General features: G+C 44.9%; 1 protein-coding gene across 1 annotated transcript in view; it reads right to left on the bottom strand.

The window, feature by feature from the left end:
• LOC149327165 (RRP12-like protein) overlaps positions 1 to 10,447 on the bottom strand; it is a 44,664-nt gene extending 34,217 nt beyond the window's left edge. Inside the window, exons 1-4 of the mRNA XM_089563791.1 lie at positions 10,254 to 10,447; positions 10,062 to 10,167; positions 8,657 to 8,773; positions 371 to 509 (exon numbers count right to left, since the gene is read on the bottom strand). Coding sequence (XP_089419917.1) covers positions 371 to 509; positions 8,657 to 8,773; positions 10,062 to 10,167; positions 10,254 to 10,414 — 523 coding nt within the window. The 5' untranslated portion in view covers positions 10,415 to 10,447. The remainder of the gene's footprint in view (positions 1 to 370; positions 510 to 8,656; positions 8,774 to 10,061; positions 10,168 to 10,253) is intronic.
• Between the last annotated feature and the right edge of the window lie 10,201 nt (positions 10,448 to 20,648).

The raw sequence follows: 20,648 nt of genomic DNA, 5'->3' as shown, positions 1-20,648 counted from the left end.
TCTTCCCTTAACGAGGCTAATTTGCCCCAGACAACACAAATGCTTCAATCACGATTAACTAAGAGTGAAGTCCGCTTACTATGAAATTTGGGTACAATGAATGCCGTCCGGGTGACCATTAGGTTCGTTATCAGTCGTATAGACTGGATCTCCATGCCTTGCAAGCCCATGTTGCATCACCAAATGAGAAGGCACTCACTAGTGAAGCACAATGTATTAACATTCTTTGGGTTATTACAGGAAGCTGCACAACTCTGCAACACACACCCCAATTGTTTTCATCACTCTCCATAAAGCTTGAAGGAAATGGCACAGTGCTCTTAGTTAAGTGCCACAACAAACCCATCCAGATAGCAGAATAGTCTCTCACCTGAGGATGACCTGATGACAGGAAGGCAAAAAGCAACTACAGCAGGCACAGCTGGGTGTGTGGGTGGAGCCCCAGTTGCAGCCATGGCATAGCTGCCAGTCAGGACATGACACACTGCCTGTTGGGCCAACTTCCGGAGCTAGTAAAAAACGGAACCTCACAAGTTAAGAGCAGACAAAGCACAAAGAAAAATTCATCACAGACCCCCCCCTTCCCTTCCTTCCTCCCTCCCCCATCTCTCTCTCTCTCTCTCACACACACACACACACACACACAAAATTTTAAAGTATTAAGGGAGGAGGGTTCATTATGCGGGGATAAGTTTGCAAGTCAAAATTTCATATATACACATCCATCCACCCATCCGCCCACCACAGCGCACCCCTGTGATTCTGCAATAAGTCAACGACAGCAGCCAATCACGGCGAGGCGAACATGCCAACACTGGCCCTGATGGTGAGGTGCATCTGTTTTTTTTTTTTTGGTGAGGTGCGCTACTAAATTGCTACAAGAGCAGGGCAAGAGCTAAAAGCCAGTCCACCATGCTAGGGGGAACACAGTGCACCTTACATTTTACACAGAACATGACATGATCTTTTCATACAATACGCTTTGCAACATACTGTACCTGTTTTTGTTCACATATTACCATAAAAACTGGAACATAGGTCAACCCCCAACCTACGAACTCTAAAAAAACAAAAGTACTGAAACTCACCCTTACCTTGAAGCAAATGCAACTCAACTGGCTGCCATGAAAGACACTGCCATAGGGCAAAGCCCTTTCGCTTTATAAATTGCTTTACCCATGATGGACAGCCTTTGAACGCACCCTTGTGAGACAGAGGCACGCGCTATCTCAACAGCTTTCATGCGGATGCACACTGGAGTCTCAGCTCCCAGACGAACCCACAACCTTGGCTTACAGTTCGAGATATGCTGCAGTCCGTCCGTGAAATGGGGTTTTTTTCTGGTTGTTGCACATTGTGATGTGCTGCTTCTAGCTCTATCAGTATCAAATGCTTTTTTCTGATACTCCAAATCTGCACTGTGCTGCCTGGTTTCCAAGCTCTTCCACGTATTCTATAGCTTTTTTTTTTTTTTTGCTTGAAAGCTATGGTGAATTGCTATCGGCCTCCGTTCATTTTGAGAGAAAAAAGGGAAAAGCAACTTTGAAACATCAACAAAATGCAAAGTGGCATCGCTAATGATGATGCTGTTATGGCCATTCTCCTTTGTACCAGGGGATCACAGCAAACTGGATCAGGACATTAAAAAACTGGAAGGAAATCAGAAGTAAAGAAAGAAATGGGTCTGGGGGCTCTAGTTCACTATTGTCCTAGTAGCATCTGCCACTAGATTCTCAAGAGTTTTGTGGTCTCCACCACATTCATATTGGCCGTGTGCCTCAGAACAAGCGCCATCGTAAGCATCTCCATGGGTGTCACGTACAGAGCTAATGAAGCTGCGGACACTTGAGAAGATGTTACTGATATAGTTGCAGGTACGAGCCGTAAGTTGGGGGCAATCGACGATAACATGTTGTATTGTCTCCGCTGTCACATCACATCTGGTGCATTGAATATCTAGTCCCTCTGTATATTTGACCCAATGACTTTTTGTAGTGATTTACTTATTTATATATTCAAGTTACCCCTAAAGGCCCTCCAGAGGACGGTATTACATAGGGGGGTACAATCATATAAGTAATCGCGATACATTTTAACAAATAAGTGTAGCAAAAAACGTTAATTAAAACATAAGGCATCACGCAAAGGAAAAACGAACACTAATAAAAACAGCAAACTTTTACACATTTCCGTCACAGCGAAGAAGCTCTTGGAATTTTTTATTGTCAGTTTCTGTGCCGATGACTGATGGCAAACTATTCCATTCAGTGATAGTACGGGGAATGAATGAATTGGCATAAGACGATGAATGACAGTTTACGCGTTTAACTTTGAAAGAATGATCAGGGTGTGGAAAGATAGCATCAGGTGACAAACAAATCACTGCGAAGGGATGGGTGGTGATAAAACTTATGGAAAAGGGTCAAGCGTGCAAGTTTACGGCGATATGACAAATCTTGCAGTTCGGCATGTTTTTTTAATGCTGAAACGCTTGTGAAGGGTGAGTAGTCTGAAAATATGAAACGAACAGAACGGTTCTGCAAGGATTCAATGTTAGTGATAACGTAGGCTTGAACAGGATCCCAAATGGCCGCAGCATATTCGATTTTAGGGCGTATTAGAGTTATATAAGCAAGTTTTTTAACGTGTATAGGGGCGTATTTGAGGTTACGTTTAAGGGGGGACGCAGGTCTTAGAACGGTCAAGAATGGCCAAAAAAAAACGATCTTGAGGAAAACTAATTTTCGGAATGTTTATACCTTCAAGCACTTGCCGTCAAATTATTAACGTTGAATACAATCGGGAAATGCGATAAAATCTGTTTTCAAAACCCCATGGGAGCCACGAAATGCCCCGAAAAAGAAAAATTTTGTTCGATCTTGCCGCGCGCGCCACGGCTAAAGCAGCTGGCCGATCGCTGCCATCTTGGGCTCATTTTGAAGCTGGTTTCTCTGTGCGCATTTTGCTGCCTCTCAAAATGGCGTTGCTATGTTTGCCGCCACGGCTGCCGCTTCGCGCGTCTTGCTTTTACGATAGTTATCTCGTCCGAACATTTCTCTCGACGCATCGTGTTTCCGCTTCGTTCCAGAATGTCCGGAGACGCTCGCCTGAAGAAGAAGACGCGTCAAGCGTACGGAAAGAAACGAAAGCGTCCATGGAACGCACGACCGAAGGACGACAGCACGTTACCAGGATCGCCTGTTGCATCCGAAACGGCCTGTTCTCTGCCTAGCCAGCCTAGCTGCAGTACATCTGGCGTCATCGAACCGTCAGCGGGCCCTTCTGGAGGCATCCAAGACCGCATCGACACAGTGTTCTATTCTGCTGATGAGTCTGCTGAGTGCGCGAGAAATGCTGCGGACGTGAAGGAGCGTCTGGCATCGCAGAGCGCAACAGAACCAAAGTTCAAGCTTTTGGACGTTGAACTGGTGAGTGACAGTGGCAAGGAAAACGGCACAGAATTTATGATCGTGGACTTAGCCGTGGTGAACTCTTTCATTGGGCTTATGCTTTGCCCTGAGTGTGGCATGAAAAGCGTGACTTTATCAAAGTCGAGCAAACAGTATGGGCATAGTCCTTCAATGTTTTTTCTGGTCACGAAACTTCGGCCAAAGTTTCATATAGGGACAGCGCGCGCCGCTAGAGGCGCGGCTGTCGGCGAGGGGGCACGAGTCGCTGCCCGAGCCCTGCTCGCAGCGGCTGTTTTCCGGCCAACCGGCTCATATTCGCTTGGTAGTTATGCTTTCTGGGGATCGCTATTTGGCCTTACGATGGCCACTACTTTACCGGTTATCACCTGATAGCTTGGCTGCAACGTCGAGACACTAAAAACCCTCTAAGATCGACGACGGCCACTAGTAAACCTTGTTAGCGGCTGTTTACTGGCAAACAATTAACGCACTTACTTTCTCTCGTTGATTTTCACAAAAAAAGCGATTTTCGTACAATGTTCCAGCCTTGGCATTCATTTTTACCGCAACTTGCCCACAACGTTATTCTGGAGATCTAGCGCAGCGATCAGTAACATGTCTGTATGTGTCTGGGTTGCGCCTGTCTCGGCCGAGTCCTCGCTTTCATCTAAGTGCACAAGAATGCTTAAGGCTGGCGTTTACCTTGTGATAAATACTGCAATCTCAATAATGCTGAAAACATGACGTTATGGCGGTATTTTAAGAACTGGAGTGCGCGCTAGAAGAGCGATCACATGACGAATGCACCAGTAGTTTGATGGTGCTATCTTTTTTTTTTTTTCCCGACACTTTCGGAGGTGGCAAAGCCAGCTGCTGAAGACTCTTGCTTCATAAGCCATTTATTTACACTTTTTCACGCTGTGACTACGGAGGCGCTGACGAGTGCAAGGAAATATTGCTCATGTGCTCGCTTCGCGCTACCAAGATAAGAGACAAGCTGTGAGCGGCGACGCAATAAGCCAGAAATGCGCAATGATAGAAATCACGGAGAAACATGTACAAAAAATAAAAAGCGTTAGGTGTTCAACGTGGTTAAACCCAGCAGACGTGCGAACGCATGTGTTTAGGCTGTTTGGCTCATGGTTTTGCTTTACTGGGTCGTTGCACGTCTGGCGACGATATTAGACTGAAGTTAAGCTCTGATCGAGGTTAAGCTAGTCTGATGTGCTCGTTCCGAAGGTGGACGTTGATGAAGACGACGGTGTACAATGCGCGCAGCGCGAGAGTGTGTTACAGTTTACTTTTTCCCTGTTTGGATCTGCACGAAACCCTGGCCAATCTCCCACCGTGGGTATGTGTCATCGTTTTTGAGGCAACAACAACAACAACAACACGAGGCGTGATCGGCTGCTGCGATAGCACAGTGCTCTCGTGCAGTGGCCAGCGAAGCTGATCCGTTCGCGCCGCCGGGGGTACGAAATTTCTAGTCGCAGCAATATTTATTTTATTTCTGCACCCTTAAATTCAGGGACGCCACAAGATTCTTGGTGGGTTTCATCCCATGAAGTAGTGCTTTCGCACCAAAAGCCATCAGCACATTGAAGAGCACAGCTGTCTAAAATGCAACATCGTCACAGATTCGTGCCCAAGTACGCTGGTAGGAATATTCGTGGGACGACGCCGGGCCTGAGTTTCGGTTTCTCGCGCATTGCAGCGACACTACTTCTTTGTTGATCATAAACTCGTGATACCGAACCAGTGGGGCAAAATGCCTCTCGCAGACACGTACATGCTTGGAGTCGAAGCTAAATCCACCGCTTTCCTGTCGGGGTATCACCCGCTTCCATATTTCATGCTGCTCGGCGTCGCTCGGCAGACAGAACAGCGAGGCCTTTTCCTGCGTACCTCCGAAGCCGGAGCGGCAACCCGTCACGCAGCAAGTATTCGGCATCACAGGCTTGCACGTCACGTGCACTGTACTTATTTTGTAAACGAAGGCAGAGTGAAAAGAGAAAATAGTTGCTGCCGCATTGCCGGAGTCCCATTCTACCCGTAGACTCGCGGCCGTAGAGACGCTCGCTCCCTCGCGTCGTTGCCCCCACAGGACTCGTAGAGCCCCCTCGTGGAAGGCGCGGTCAACATATGAAGCTCTCCCATAGCGTTACGGAGAAGTTTCATGACCATAAAAGCATTGAAGGACTATGGTATGGGCTATGTGACAAGCTCGTGCTCTCCTGTAACATGTGCGACTTGCGCGAGGAGCGTTTCTCATCTCAGAGGTTGGTTGGCGCTAGTGATGCGAAGATAACGGCTTTCAAGGTGAACGTGCGCGCAATGAAAGCCATTCACAGCATCAGGAAAGGAGCAACAGCCCTGTCAGACTTTTTCGCCGCGATGAATATATCGCACCGTGGCTTGCACCACAAGACCTACCAGGGCCACATGCAGATGATGGCAGAAGCCTGCACAGCGACCGCTACCGAGTGCGAGACCGCTAGCGCTGCCTGCGTCTAGGAGTTGTATGCGGAGTTCGGCAACACGCCAGGAAACATCGACGTAATCTACGACGGCACCTGGCTAACTCGTGGACAGAGCTCCCACATCTGTGTGGGGTGCATAGTTGAGATGCACACTGGTCTTGTAACAGACCACATTGTACTTTCCAACTTTTGCCTCGGTTGCACAAATGGGCCCAAAGAAAATGGACAACGACATGCAGCCTGGCTGGTGCAGCATGCTCCACTGTGCAAGAAAAATGTTGACTGCAAGGCTGGCCAGATGGAAGTCGAAGCAGCCCTGCGCTTGTTTCAGCGGTCGTTCGAAAAAAACAAGCTGCGGTACACGACAATGCTGTCTGATGGGGATAGTCGGACATACCATGCTCCGACTGAAGATGCAGTACATGGCTTTATAAAAGTGGAAAGAAAGGACTGCATCAACCGTGTACACAAACGCATATGCCTTGCGCACCCTTGTCGACAAGAAAAAAGCCCAAGGTGAGCCACTTGGTTGCAAAGGAAGGCTCACGCAAGAAAAGATAAAAAAGATCACCAGTTATTACGGCTATGCCTTACGGAGCCACAGACACGATGTGCCAGGCATGCAAAACGCTGTCCTGGCCACACTGCAGCACATGTCGTCCAGAGATGAGGCACCACGACATGACCTCTGCCCCGAAGGCCCGGACTCATGGTGTAAATACAACAGGCTATGAATGAGGAACCGCCGCCACACAAAAACAGCCTGCCTAGCTTTGTTTGCGAGGCATTGGAGCCTGTGTTTAGGTGATGCTGCCCTGTTGCAGCGATGGGATCACACAAAACTCCAATAAAAGCCTGCATGCCGAGCAGGTCCCAAAGAATCAGCATGCCTCACTGCGCAGCCCTGAAAGAGCAGTGGCTGAGGCTATCAGCCGCGTCAACCAAGGTCTCACGAGAAGCAGCACACAAATTGCCGAGAAGCTCGGCTACAGTGCTGGAAGCTGCTTGGTGCGCCGCAGCCTCGAGAAGGACAAAAGCAGGCTGCAGAAGGCTCAAAGGGAGCACCTCGACAGTAGTGCTGCCAAGGCGAGGCTTGCTAAGCGACACAAGCTAGCAAAGGACCCTGCGTACAGCCCTGGTCTGCTGTAGAGCAGTTTCTCGCTGGGACAGTCACCAGCCATTTGAATAAACATGACGTTATGTTTCAACCTAAACCTTGTGTCAGTTTATTTGTCTATGGCAGGACTGCTTCATTACACAATTTGAGCATTTCTTTAGCTTGAAGGGCACTGAAACAGCCACGTCAAGTGCTAAATTCAGTATTTCTTGCTGATCCTAGGGGTAGGTACATGGCTTTATGGCATGCTTTTGCCAGTTTTTTGAAAAGCTGCAGTCACATATTTGGTATGACCTTTCTCCTGAAGAGCACAGCTACACAATGATACTATTAACAATGCTGTACCTGCATTCTAGCAAAAGTTACAGTTGTCTATAACTTCAAATGCCTTTTTCTCAGTTTGATGTTTTCGGACATCGCACTCAGCCTTACGGGGCTTTTTTCTATGTTGTCGTTAAGCGACAATAACAAATATGGTATCACTGTAATCGTACTGAAAAGATCTAGGGGGTGATGCTATTTATATCACTCTAGCATTATTCTGCTAATTACAAATTAGGGTAGTGATGAGAGAAAATTTGAGCAAAATTATTCACAGTAAATGCTGGTCCAGTTTCTTGCCTATAAATTGCTTTCAAATGAATAAAAATAGCATCACCCCCTAGAGCATGCCTTTGGCATTGGGGCCACACACTTGCTTTTTGTATTTCAGAGACAAAATTTCTATGAGGCCCCATAAGAAATGCCCATTAATGTTTTTTTTAAACATTAACATTTCTTGAACTGCTACAGCTATCAAAAATCTAATTGCAGATTTGAAATCAGCATAAAAAACTTATCAAGAGTGTGAAGTTTTCATTCAGATTGGACCAAGAATAAAAAAAAAAATTTTAAGACCCACATCCCCCCTTAAGAAAACCAAGTGAGCGGTTAGCAGACGCTAGGCTGAGGTCGATACGGTAATGCCGTGTTAGGTCAAACTGAAGGTGCACCCCAAGGTACTTGTATGTTGATGTTAGTTCCACAGTATTGTCATTTAGAATATAAGTGGTTGGAATGCGACGAGTGAAAGATATTAGTTTAGTTTTAGAAACGTTTAATGTCATTAACCATGATGAGCACCAAGAGCTTACTGCGTTCAGGTCAGATTGTAGGGATTGGCGGTCACTGTCTGTAGCAATGTTACGGTAAATTACGCAGTCATCAGCGAACAGGCGAACCCTAGATGTTACACAGGCAGGTAAATCATTAATATAGATTAGAAAAAAGCAAAGGTCCTAGCACGCTTCCTTGTGGTACCCCAGATGTCACATTAGCAGAGGAAGAGTTAGAATTATTAACTGAGGTGAACTGAGTTCTAGATGATAGAAAGTCCTTAATCCAAGCGAGCATGTTAGGGTGTATATTAAGCTGTGCTAGTTTCAGTAGAAGTCTTTGATGAGGAACCCAATCGAAAGCTTTTGAGTAATCCAGGAACACTGCGTCGACCTGAAAGCCCGCGCCAAGTGATAATTGTAAGTCATTAACAAAGCCAGCTTTGTTGAAAAACAGTTCGACCTATATTCCATTTCTTAAGCTGATGTCACCTACTTATGTAGGGGAGGCACAGTAAAACAAGCTTTTTCAGGACGAATAAAATAAGCCCCCACCTTTGGTCTGGTGTGGACAATGTAGGGGAACAGGTAGCTGAAGACCTGAAGTGTAGAGGACTCACTCCAGGCGGCTAGTTCCAAGCTCTTCAGGCAGCAAGCCATCAAGCATATAAGCTGTGTGCCATAAAAAAAACAACATTCACAAATCACATTGTCAAATGAACAGACAACTGACATGAGCTGAACATAATTTTCAAAGCTAGAACTCTATAATATAAATACAAAAACCTTCAACAAACATAGGTGACAAAATGAGGCATGGCTATAGTAGACTCCCTTTAAGATGAACTCCAAGGGACCATGAAGCTGTTCATCTTATCAGAAGTTCATCTAATTAGGAGTGCTTCTTAAAATGATGTTTGAGCATGCAGTGTGTGTCCAAATACTTCGTATATGTGAACAAAGCCATGAAATAGTCTTTTAGGAAAAAATTGCAACATAAGCATTTATTGCACTACTAGTGCAGTGCATCAGGCACTGTTGAGTGTTGCCCAGTCTGTTTTTTTTTTGTGTGTCTGTCAAGAAAATCGTCTGCTTGCTACAAGCATAGGCATATCACTTAACCTTCCAAGATATCCTTCAGTGCCCTGACAGGGGAGGAGCAGCGACAGTTCTGCTTTCACAGAATCGCCCTTTCAACGGAGACGTGGTTAGGTCTCTGTGCCTCCTCGCGTCGCATGGATCGTCGGCGGTGCAAAAAAGCTTTCAATTTTTTAGCTTTTTTTCTTTCCTTCCGCTGAAATACTGCTCGAATGGTCGAGTAAAGCTGCATGGCTTGGGCACGGCTGGTCGTGAAAGTTCATCTTAACCAATTAGCACGTGTGCAGTGTACATCTTAAGCAGATTTATTTTGCATTGACTCTATGGGAAACCAAACAAATGACCACCACTGTTCACCTTAACCAAGGGTTCATCTTAAGCAAGTTCGTCTTAACGGGAGTCTACTGTAGTAGCATGCTCAATCTAATAAGTGTGACAGCACTGGGCCTGGCACATGCAATGAAATAGTCCAACAGCTAGCATGCTGAGAAAAAAAAAAAAACCTCTGGTGCTAGCATATCACCAGCACATTATTCACTAGGATTTTGTACAAAATGGAGGCCCAATATAAACCACCATGAATGATAATGGCAGAGGACAACTCCCACAGTGAGAGACTTAGTTACAATGTACCGTCGAAAAATATGGCTCAAGTGACATGGCGCACTGCTACTGCTGCATTGACTACGCTCACAACAGCACTACTATTACTGGCGAGTGGCATAGTATAAATTACATCTGCTCACCACCATCTCCAGCCAGGTGAAGCTCAAAAGCAGCAGCTGTGTTAGCAAGACATTCTAAATGTAAAATGAACTAAAAACATCTAAAATAAACATGCAATAAGTATTCATGTACATACACTTCGGATCAGCATGATATGCAGAGGATGCTGATACATTTGCATGAAGTTGATGCACAAGGTTGTGATCCACGAGAACTTCTTTCTGAGCACTGCAGCAGGCACCCTATTTGAAGAAGAGATGCATGATCCATACAAAAAAAAGACATCACCATGCACTAAAAATCGAATCTGGGAAGTCTATCCTCACACCTGTTGGCAAAAATTGCAAGAAGGACAGCCGCTGATGTCCTTGAAACATCAGTGTCAACAGCTTCCAGCGTTGTCATCAGTACAGCAAAGTACTCAGTATCAGTTTGCTGACCACCACTGGCCTTGATGACTTCAGTGGTTGCATTGTACATTGCTAACATTTCTGTGTGCAATGGAGATGTTGGGTCCCATTGATTCACAAGTCTGAAATTTAAAAACAGATGAGTGTGAGCCAAAGAAAGGAAGACCCTATAATACAAGGACAGTTAGCAAGTTAGAAAATTAGCTCACAAGAAATATTTTTATTCCACAGGCAGATTACTGACACGTGTATGTTGCTGGCTCGATTACCTTTCAACACACCCACACTTGCCCAAACATTTCATTTAACTGTACACCAAGGCATTGATGCCGGTACAGAAGAAATTTGCGCACAATCCACCATACTGCTTGCAGGCAGGAGGAAAACGTCTCGCCAACCTCACTACAACACTGGGTTGAAACAAAAACAAAAAAAGCCCTCGTGTATGGAGGCTTTCTAAGCACGCAGTAGTGCCGTAGCGGAGCAGCCCCGCACAACCACCACCAATGCTCCCACCCAGACAGTGTCCTCCATTTTTTTTTTTTTCGGTTGGTTCCATTTGCCGCTGGGGTTCAGCGAGTATGGGAGGCAGAATAGGGCAATGTTCCTCCCTTTCCTTTCAACCACCATTGCACACGCCTTTTTCTGCCCAGAGGCAAAAACATTGCTTACAAAAAAAATTGCGTCCAGTCAGAGAAGCCACATGACTGGTGCATTTTTTGCAAACCACCTACCACCCCAGTGAGATGCAGTGATGCTGACAGGAACAGAGATCCTGGAAGAACTATCCTAGTAAAAATTAATAGTATTTTCACTCGTTAACGAGACACACACGGAACATCTGTTTTTGAGATGCAGTGATGCTGACAGGAACAGAGATCCTGGAAGAACTATCCTAGTAAAAATTAGTAGTATTTTCACTCGTTAACGAGACACACACGGAACATCTGTTTTCAGCCATAAGATGCTACCAGGGCCCAAAGGGTATAAGGGACGCTGAAATGATTTTGATGGTCATACACTAAAACAGAAAATGAATAGATGCTGTCTTTGAGAGTACAGTAGAACCCCAAGCATGTTGGTCGTCGGCCACCGGTCGCTGAAGTGCAGCACAAATAAATGCATCACAACTGCCATCACATTCAGCCCCTCTTTCAAATATGTCCGCTTAGATGCTTTGTGTCTTACTCTTTGTTGAAGCCTGCTTTCGGCCACTGCACAGTTAAATTCCGCTGAGTTGTCAGTGTCACAGCTCAAGAACGAAGTGGAAGATTACCCTCAAAGGAGGCCCTCCAGCCAGTGGCATTGGCCGATTCTCGTGACATCATGGTCAATTCCCTTGAACCTACTAGTGTGACATCACAAGGGGCTGGCAGATGAAAGGGCTTAACTGGATTAACCAGATATCAGGAAACTGTGGACACCATTCGCTGGAGGGCCTCTTCGAGCGGTATCTGTCATTTAGTTCTTGAGTTGTACCCGACTACAGAACGCATTGCACAACAGGACTGCACGACAGAAAACACAGTGCCCGCCTCCTGGAGATTAGCGATGTTTTCAGTTTGCACTATTTTTGTCCACTACCATTCTGTGTGTATGCAGTTCTTTGTACCCTATAACTACACTTTACTCCACCATCAGTTTTTACGACGGCACACACACCTGTGATGCACTTGTACCAGCCGAACGTGCAGCTTCGCACAAGTGGCAGCCAGCCCTGAATATGCAGCATCACGCATGTATGCAGAAACTGACACAAGAGTTCTTTCAAGATAGTGGCTCAAAGAGAAAGGTGCCAATAACTGCTCTGCTGGTTCTTGAAATGTGACCGCATTAATGGGGGGTCACTGAGCACAACACAGCAGAGAGACAAAGGCCAAATGCAGGGGTGGCACAGCCAAGACAGTTTTGCAGCAGCTCTTCTGAGCAACTATAGGTCACGTGAGGCATGAAAAACTACTATAATCGCTGCTTCTGGCTCTTGAGGAAGGCTGGCTTCAGCACTGTAGCCAATTAAAACGATGAAGCAGCAATTATATCGCAGTTTTTCATGCCTACCTATAACCTCTCCCCGATGTCACAGCCATCGTTCGGCTGTTGAAACCGAAACAGCATGACAGAAAAATTCGATACATTTAGCAGTTGCAGGCAAATACCAGATGGTGATTCATGCACAATAGTGTCTTCCATATCATTATAGAGAAGAAAACATGCCACCAAAACTAAGTGTCTGCCACTAATGTTTTTCATGCCACACACACACACATAAAAAAAAAGAAATGGCAGCACAGTGTGTCGCTATATCTGAAAATTCAAAAAAGTGGCATCAGTAAACGGTTGCTGCAGCCCGCGATCATGCAGAATACTGTGCCATGAACATAGCCAATATTCTGCACCACTCGGTACCTCGTACGATTCTGGCCAACACTGCACTCCACACACTAGGCAAGAAAAAAGTCCTAGGGCAATGACGGCTACACAGACAGAAAGAGGACGCATGCTGAAAGAGTGCCTCTTGACGCATAACTCGGCTTCACTCTTGGGGTGAGTGAATATCTTATTTTTGGTTGTGAATCCAACTGAATATTACTGATGCATAAATAAAGGTAGCTTGAACTAAAATATATTATGGGGGCACCTAAGCAACTATTATGGGGTTTAAATGCGAGAGCAAGTGTAAGTGGCTCACTGGGTCAGTAGACACCTTCTTAGTCACACTGCAAGTAGGCGGTGGCATGCAAAATTATGCGCTTTTCCTTTTCTCAAAACCAGCAAAGGTTTACTCCATTGATTTTGAGAAAGGCGCATAACTGGCTCCCTGTGTAAGTGGACACCTCAATCTGGTTACGAGGTTTGTAGCGATGATGACGTTGCATGCCACGTTTGGGCGATGGGTTTCTGATAACTCCAGGGTTTTCACACGATGAGCTCAGTAATGCTCTCGCATTAAAAAACTCTTCACAAAACACAGCCATGAAAAGAAACGAATTTATCGCACACAAATTTTACTTCACTCATTACTGTCATAACTTACACCCACAAGGCCTAGTTACCAGCATAAAAAAATTGAAAGGGAGAGGGGAATCTGAGTATATAGTAGAAGTGATAAACTTTGTTTTGCAAACTAATATCTTCAAAACACAATTTGCAGAATAACATTAGTAGGTTCAGTGAGAAAGCCTTATATGACAGCAACTCACTGCTGACATGAAAAAAAAAAGAAAGCAGCCGCTTACAGCATTTTGTAATGAAGCATTATAACCTGCTGTTAACTACTGAATAGTGAAGCACTGTAGGGTCCAAGTGGCCACATAGTACGTTCCCACTGGCGGAGTGGCATCACAGGCTGCTATCCGAACAGCACAGTGCAGCGCACTGCTGGCGGAGAGCAACAAGATGGCACCAGAAACAAGGATAAGTAGCTTGGGATGCAATGCGTGCAACACCGCCCCTTTTACACCGCTTCACAATGCCTAGAGGCAGAGTGCCGATGGTGGAATTCCACCCAAAACAATCGTGTAACCCTCGCACATCTATTACGCTGCAGAAAGCAGCACGATGGGCCAAAATGCTGTCACACACACAAGGTGCGAAAACAGAACTACTATACAGCACACGCAGTTATTTTTATATGCATGGATTGGCTCCAATGCTTTTGTTTTGTCACCTCCTTTCTTTCCCTCGTGGCATAAAACACACATTCTAGATTCTAAAAGACAAAAAGTCTGTAGGGCGAAAGCAGATAGACTGGCCGCAGCTTTCCCTGTTCCCCTATTCACCCGAGTCTCTTATGGGTTGAAGAAGATAGAAGAAGATAACACTGGTTCACATTCTTCGCTGACGCATTCGTTAATACTGATCAAATGGCCTGATGATAAGCCACTTGGTGCTGCACCTTGCTTTCTGAACAGCGAGTGTGCATTGGCTGTGCCAGATTCACAGTCTCTTGATGGCTGCTGTGCAAGAACTTATGCCATGTGCTAGCAGTCACTCCACAAGTAAAAAATAAGTGAACTGATGTGGCGTGATTTCTGAATATGCAGTGGTTTCATATAGTTCAAATTAAAATGTGCAGAGCAAACCGAGCAAAACCTATTCGAAATATCAAATTTTTGCAAACCTCTGTGAGAATCAAAGCCAGAATCAAAGCCATACCATACTGTATTGGCCTATTTCTACAAGAGCAGAAAGACCACTTGGCCAATTTTAAGTTGTTAACACGGCAAGGTGCAGAAAATCCCGTTTGTTTCAAATTCGTGCAGCTGTCCCACCCTGCAAATACAATATAGCTTCTCAAAAATGCTCGTGGTGTTTCCCGACCGGTGTTATGCACACAGGCAGCACAGCAGCACCCTGTTCGCTCAGGGTTGTTTGTAAGGTGCGACTGCTCCCTCCTGGATACCCTCTCAAGTCATTCAGCCTGCTCAATTGCGAGGAAGTTCCTGAAGCAACTCAGATTAACGGGACTGTTTACCTTCTGATAGCACTGACTATGCATTGCATCATCTGTCTCCCTGTGGACAATGCTCCAGCTTCTCCTACCACATTGGCTCATACTGCTAACTATTCCATCACTCACGAAAGGGTCCTTGTCAACTGCATGTGAATATACAGCGAATTTGCTATTGTTTTTCATGGGTTCCTGCATACTAACGTGGTAGCAGTGGAGAACGAAAGCAACAGGACTGTTTCCATCAAACATCACTGGGGTATTGAGCATGCACACAGTGGTCACACAGAAGGCTGACTGGCCTCACCTCGTCCAAGACCCACTCAAGGTTCAGTAATAAAGTGAGAATAATAAGGCAAAGTCAATAAATTATGCCCATGGAAATGTGACCACTTGGGAGAGCAAAGAATATGCACAAAAGAAACTTGCTTGTTCATGGTCACAACAGATGCAAACGTCCAGTCCGTGCCAGCAGTGCGGTTGGCTTCAGTTATGGCAACACTGAGTTGGTCCAGTGCATCTTCTTCCACTTCATTCATGTGACGACCATTGTGCTGCTGCAGCTGCTCTACTGTGAGTGTTCCCCTACCTGGAAAGAGTCATCACCAAACAAGTTCATTGCTGAGGAGATATACAGTCATGCCCTAATTTGTACATATAGCACAACTGATCATTGAAGATCATCTGACACCACATATATCAGCAAGACAGTGCCATCTTTATGCCATACAAGGTCATGAAAGGACTGCCCACACACACAAAACTAAGTGGGATGTGTTCCGATCTCAGAGGCCAAGCATGTTACTGTATTTATTTAAATCTAGGATGGTCTTAACTGAAAGCCAACCCCAGAAAATTTAAAAGGTGACAAAAAAAAAGATGTCCTTGAATGCAAGGACATGTGGTTATTGGGCCATGTGAATTATCATGAGCCAAGTTGAATGCTCATGAGAATGAGCATTCAGCATTTATTCTTCTTGGTTACGCCGTACTCTCACTTCTAGTTAACTGTCCGCTGCTAACAAAGCTTGAAAGCAGCAATGTAACTATCCCCACGTAGTTGGTGCCATCACGTCACAGAACAAGTACACTATGTATTGTGCCAGTGTTCCACAAAGATGAACACTGATCAGTGTTAACAGAAACACATTGTCAAACTAACAAAACCTCTGTTATTTATAAATGCGGCATTTTTGTAAAAATTGTCACCCCAGATAACACAGTTAAGAAGGCTCACCAGCTAAAGGAAACTGAGTTTTGAACTTTTTGTGTTCATAGATGGGTAGCATTTCAGCACCACCAAAAGGAGGTTAACTTCTATTCCACTCCAAGTGTGTAAATCCCACTGTGACACAAAAGGATTATAGTCAGTCCCATACACCTTCGCAACGACCTTTGCAATAAGGGCTCCATCGGCGCTGAAATATTGTTCACTGGACTGTCGTGAGCACCTCGCGCTAGCACGGCGGAGGAGGCAGCGGAAAGGGTTGCCAACAGTCCAAAGAGGCGGCGCTTCGATAACTCATCGCTCGATGCAAAGGTCTATAAAATGAAGTGCTAGCATTGGGAATCGTGGTCAAAGGTATACGGCGCTCTGCAGTAAGGCCCTCTGGCTATAACTTTAGCTGAGTGCGGACTATTTTTTAATCCTAAATGGAGTCAGTGGGATTCACCCTACCAGCCACGCCTCCCCCATTTTCGCTTGCCATAGTCTGAAAAAATGGTGGATGACTGGTTTATTAGGGTTTAACATCCCAAAGCAACTCAGGCTATGCGGGACGCCACAGTGAAAGGCTCCGGAAATTTCGACCACCTGGGTTCTTTAACATGCATTGACATTGTACAGTACATGGGCCTGTAAAATTTCGCCTCCATCGAAATTCGGCCGCCGAATTCAGCAGCCGAGTGCCGTAACCACTGAGCCACTGCGACGGGTCAAAATGAAGGATGAGGAGGCTTGGCACATGCGCAAGATGTTAATGGAAAACGTCCGTCTATGCTAGCTTCCATCTGCTTGAGGTTCTAACACCTGACAATCTGATACCTCATCTGATGCCAAGGAGCTCTGCTTGCATAGCAATGCTACAGCAACTGGGGCACTTAAAACCTTTAGTAATTAAATCCTGAATTTGTCTGCAGCAAGTTGGCTGTATAGCAGTTGTAATAAAAGCTATGGCAGTGAAATTAGCTAGCGATCTTCTAAATTGATGCAGCTTGCATTAGTACTAAAAGGTGATTGAAATGTGGTCACATTTTTATTTTTTCTACTAAAGCACCTTTTCGTGAAATCTGAATGCAGTGTGTAGAAATTTCTCATGACAGAAGAATCTGTTGTCTTACACAACTATTACCAAAAGTATGCGCATGGAATGAAAAACAGATTTATTACGTTTGTTTTCTTTCCTGGTGCAATAAAACAGCAAACCATGAATTTTTTTTTTAGTTCCTAAACTAATAAGAGATTTTGGCTTTTGATTCTGGTACTGATCATGTAAAAGTATTCATTAAAATCTCTGGAAAATTTTGTCTGCTTAAGTCCAATAGTTGCTGAGAAAAAGGTAGATGGATTTCCAAAAATGCTGTTCTGAGAAAAATGCAAATGCAAATATGCATCTGAAAACTCGCACCTCTCCACTAGACGCGACTACGAAGGTGAAAGAAGCATTTCTTAAGTTGCATATAGCCAAGTGTAATATATTTTCTAAAATCTAAAAACAAAAACACGTCCTGTCAGCAGGGTGTAAAAAAGGTCTCACCACACCATAAAGGCCTAAAAAAAATGATGCAAGAACTGAATTCAATGGGAATCTCTGGTGAGCATTACTAGGGCTGCTCAGCCCCCAACCCCCAGGAATGACAGGAGTGACAATACAAAAGTAGGTGCTAAACAATGTAAATAGCATGAAACTACAGTGGGATACAAGTCAAGAAATGAGGCCCTCCAGCCAACAGAGTTCTTTTTAGTGCACATAAAGATGACACAGTAAAGGACAAAGATGGGACAGGGGCTCACCCTGCCTTCCTTGTCCTTAGAATGAACCAATTACTGGAAGGTCCAGCCAATAATCCTGTCATACATGAATGCATCCCATAGTGACATTCTTGTAAAACAGGTTAATGCACCCCAGAAAGGCAAGTCCACTTCTGTAGTGAATGGAAATAGGTTTGGAGGTACCTGGCCTTCTTCTCTTCCTGAAGCCTTAGATGAATGGAAACAGGTTTGGGGGCACCCCTCCACCCTGAGGTGGCTATACAATACCCCCTCAGTCGGATAACAAAGCAGACCAGGGTGGAAGCACAACAAACATGGCGGATCTGTTCCCATGACATCCTGGTTGCAATGCTGCAGAGGCTACGCAAGAAATCTAGTGCAAGAAATTCAGCCAGAGCAAGCAATTTATGAAGAAAGTTACGGCACCCCTTCGATGACACTACGACTCAACAAATCACTAACGACGCAATTAAACAAATATGCGAGTCTTTGACAGTAAATTTGTACGTGAAGGCAGCCAATAATTATAACAAGAAACAGAATGTCATAAAAAAACAGCAACGTATTAACGGTAATTCGATACTCTCGTTTGAGCCAGAAACCTGTCCGAACTAGGGCGCCTGGAGCTTACATGTAGGCTCTAGTTCGAACCACGCGCGCTGATGAAAGGGTGCTTCGGCGGTCGCCGCCATGTTGCCTTAAAAAGCGGCTTTTGGAAGCACACAATTTCGAAAAGAGTGATTGTATACGCACGACGTCGTGTTCGCCGACTGGAGGTTTGTACACGCACGATGGATGGATGGATGGATAGGAGCGCCCCCTTTGAAACAGGGTGGTGGCAATTGCCACCATGCTCAGCTTTTCTTTATTATTTTTTTTGTTTACTGTGTTGGCAATTCTCATTAAGATTCTCCATCACTTTTGCCTACGGTTTCCTACAATTCTAACCTTATGCCACATCTCTGCTTTTCAGCCACCAATCCTCCAATCGCTTTTTGCTGACTTCCACTGCAGATTTATTTACATGACCATTGTTATCTTTAAACCCTAGGGCCACAGAAAGAGTGACTGTGCCTGCATCGACATCCGGATGGATACCATCACATTTGATTATGAGGTGTCCAATTGTTTCCACAGATCTACCACACACTGCACATGTGTCATCTTCTTCGTTAAATTTCTTTTTGTAGCTGCGCGTTCTAAGACACCCTGACCTAGCTTCAAAAAGTAGGGCACTGCCACTTGAGTTATCATAGAAAAATTCTTTCCTGATCTGCCTTTTCCAGCATCGATATAGTTCTACACTATGTTTCTTTTCCATTGAATTCATTAAATTTTTAACTTCCGCGTTTTTAACTTGTCGTTTAATGCTCTTTCTTTCTCCGTCCTCATGACCGGCATACTTACTGGTTAGTTTTCTAGTTCTTTTCCGCCACTGTGAGTCAACGTTCTTTCTGTATAAATATTTAAATACCTTAGCTGCCCATCTGTTATCGTCCAATTTCCTCAGGCGTTCTTCATATAGTATTTTACTCTTAGCTTCCCGTGCCTCGAACGATGCCCAGCCCATATCCCCTTGTACTGCCTCGTTTGTGGTTTTGCCGTGGGCACCTAGTGCTAATCTTCCAACAGCTCTCCGATTTACGTCTAATCTCGACTGAACTTCTGCCCTTAAGCACAGAACCGCATTGCCGAAAGTAAGTCCCGGCACCATTATTCCTTTCCAAATACCTCTTAGTACTTCATATTTGTTGTACCCCCATAATGCCCTATGTTTCATTATCCCGGCGTCTCTTCGTCCTTTTGCCCTAAGAGCCTGTTCATGCTTTTCCGTGTATATCTGCCCTTCGTTTAGCCATATCCCGAGGTATTTGTATTCGGCCACTTTGGGTATTTCGTGGCCTTGTATTGTAAGCACCTGATCAGATGTATCGTTAAAAATCATCACACCTGATTTAGTTGCACTAAAACTGAATCCTAGAGCGTCTCCTTCGTCTCCACAGCAATTAACCAAGGTTTGTAAATCTTCCTGGCTATCTGCTAAAAGTACAATATCGTCCGCATACATTAAACCCGGGAGTCGCTGCTCAACTACATTTCCGCCTAATCTGTACAATAGATTATAACCCAGATTACTTTCTTCTAGACTTCTTTCCATATTTATCACGTAAAGCATGAACAGCAGCGGTGATAGAGGACAACCTTGCCTCAATCCTTTGTGCACCCCCACAGTTGTGGTACTTTTTTTCCCTTCCCATGTAATTTCAACTTCATTATCTCGGTAGATTTCCTGCAGAAAATCAATTACCTCATCACCAATACCTAAATTTTTCAATATGCTCCACAGGAGTTCCCTGTTCACGTTATCGTATGCACCGCTTATGTCCAGAAAGGCTATAAACAGAGGTCTATTTTCCGCCTTAGCTATTTCTATGCATTGGGTAAGCACGAACAGGCTTCATCTAACCGCCTACCCCTTCTGAACCCATTCTGAAGTTCTCCGAGTATCCTATTCCCTTCTACCCATGACTGCATTTTTAATTTCACCGCCTGCATTGCCAGCCTGTACATAACAGATGTTATCGTAATCGGACGGAAGGATTTTATGTTCATCTTATCTCCTTTCCCTTTATAAATCAAATTCATTTTACTCTGTCTCCAGCTGTGCGGAATTTGCTGATTTGTTATGACTGCCTCCAATGCTTTTATCAGCGCGTCCTTGCTTCTTGGGCCAAGTTCATTAATCAGCTTAATTGGAATTTCGTCTATCCCTGCGGATGTGGTTTTAGGAATATTCGCTTCCGCCTTTTCCCAGTTAAGACTAGTCAGTTCTAAGCTGTTCTCTTTTGTGCTGTCCTGTGTTGCCGCCTC

This window comes from Amblyomma mixtum, chromosome 10, assembly GCF_055824585.1.
Source record: "Amblyomma mixtum isolate Tamu chromosome 10, ASM5582458v1, whole genome shotgun sequence".
NCBI lineage: Eukaryota > Metazoa > Arthropoda > Arachnida > Ixodida > Ixodidae > Amblyomma > Amblyomma mixtum.
Note: the sequence above shows the minus strand (reverse complement) of the source record. Positions and strands in the feature narration are given on the sequence as shown.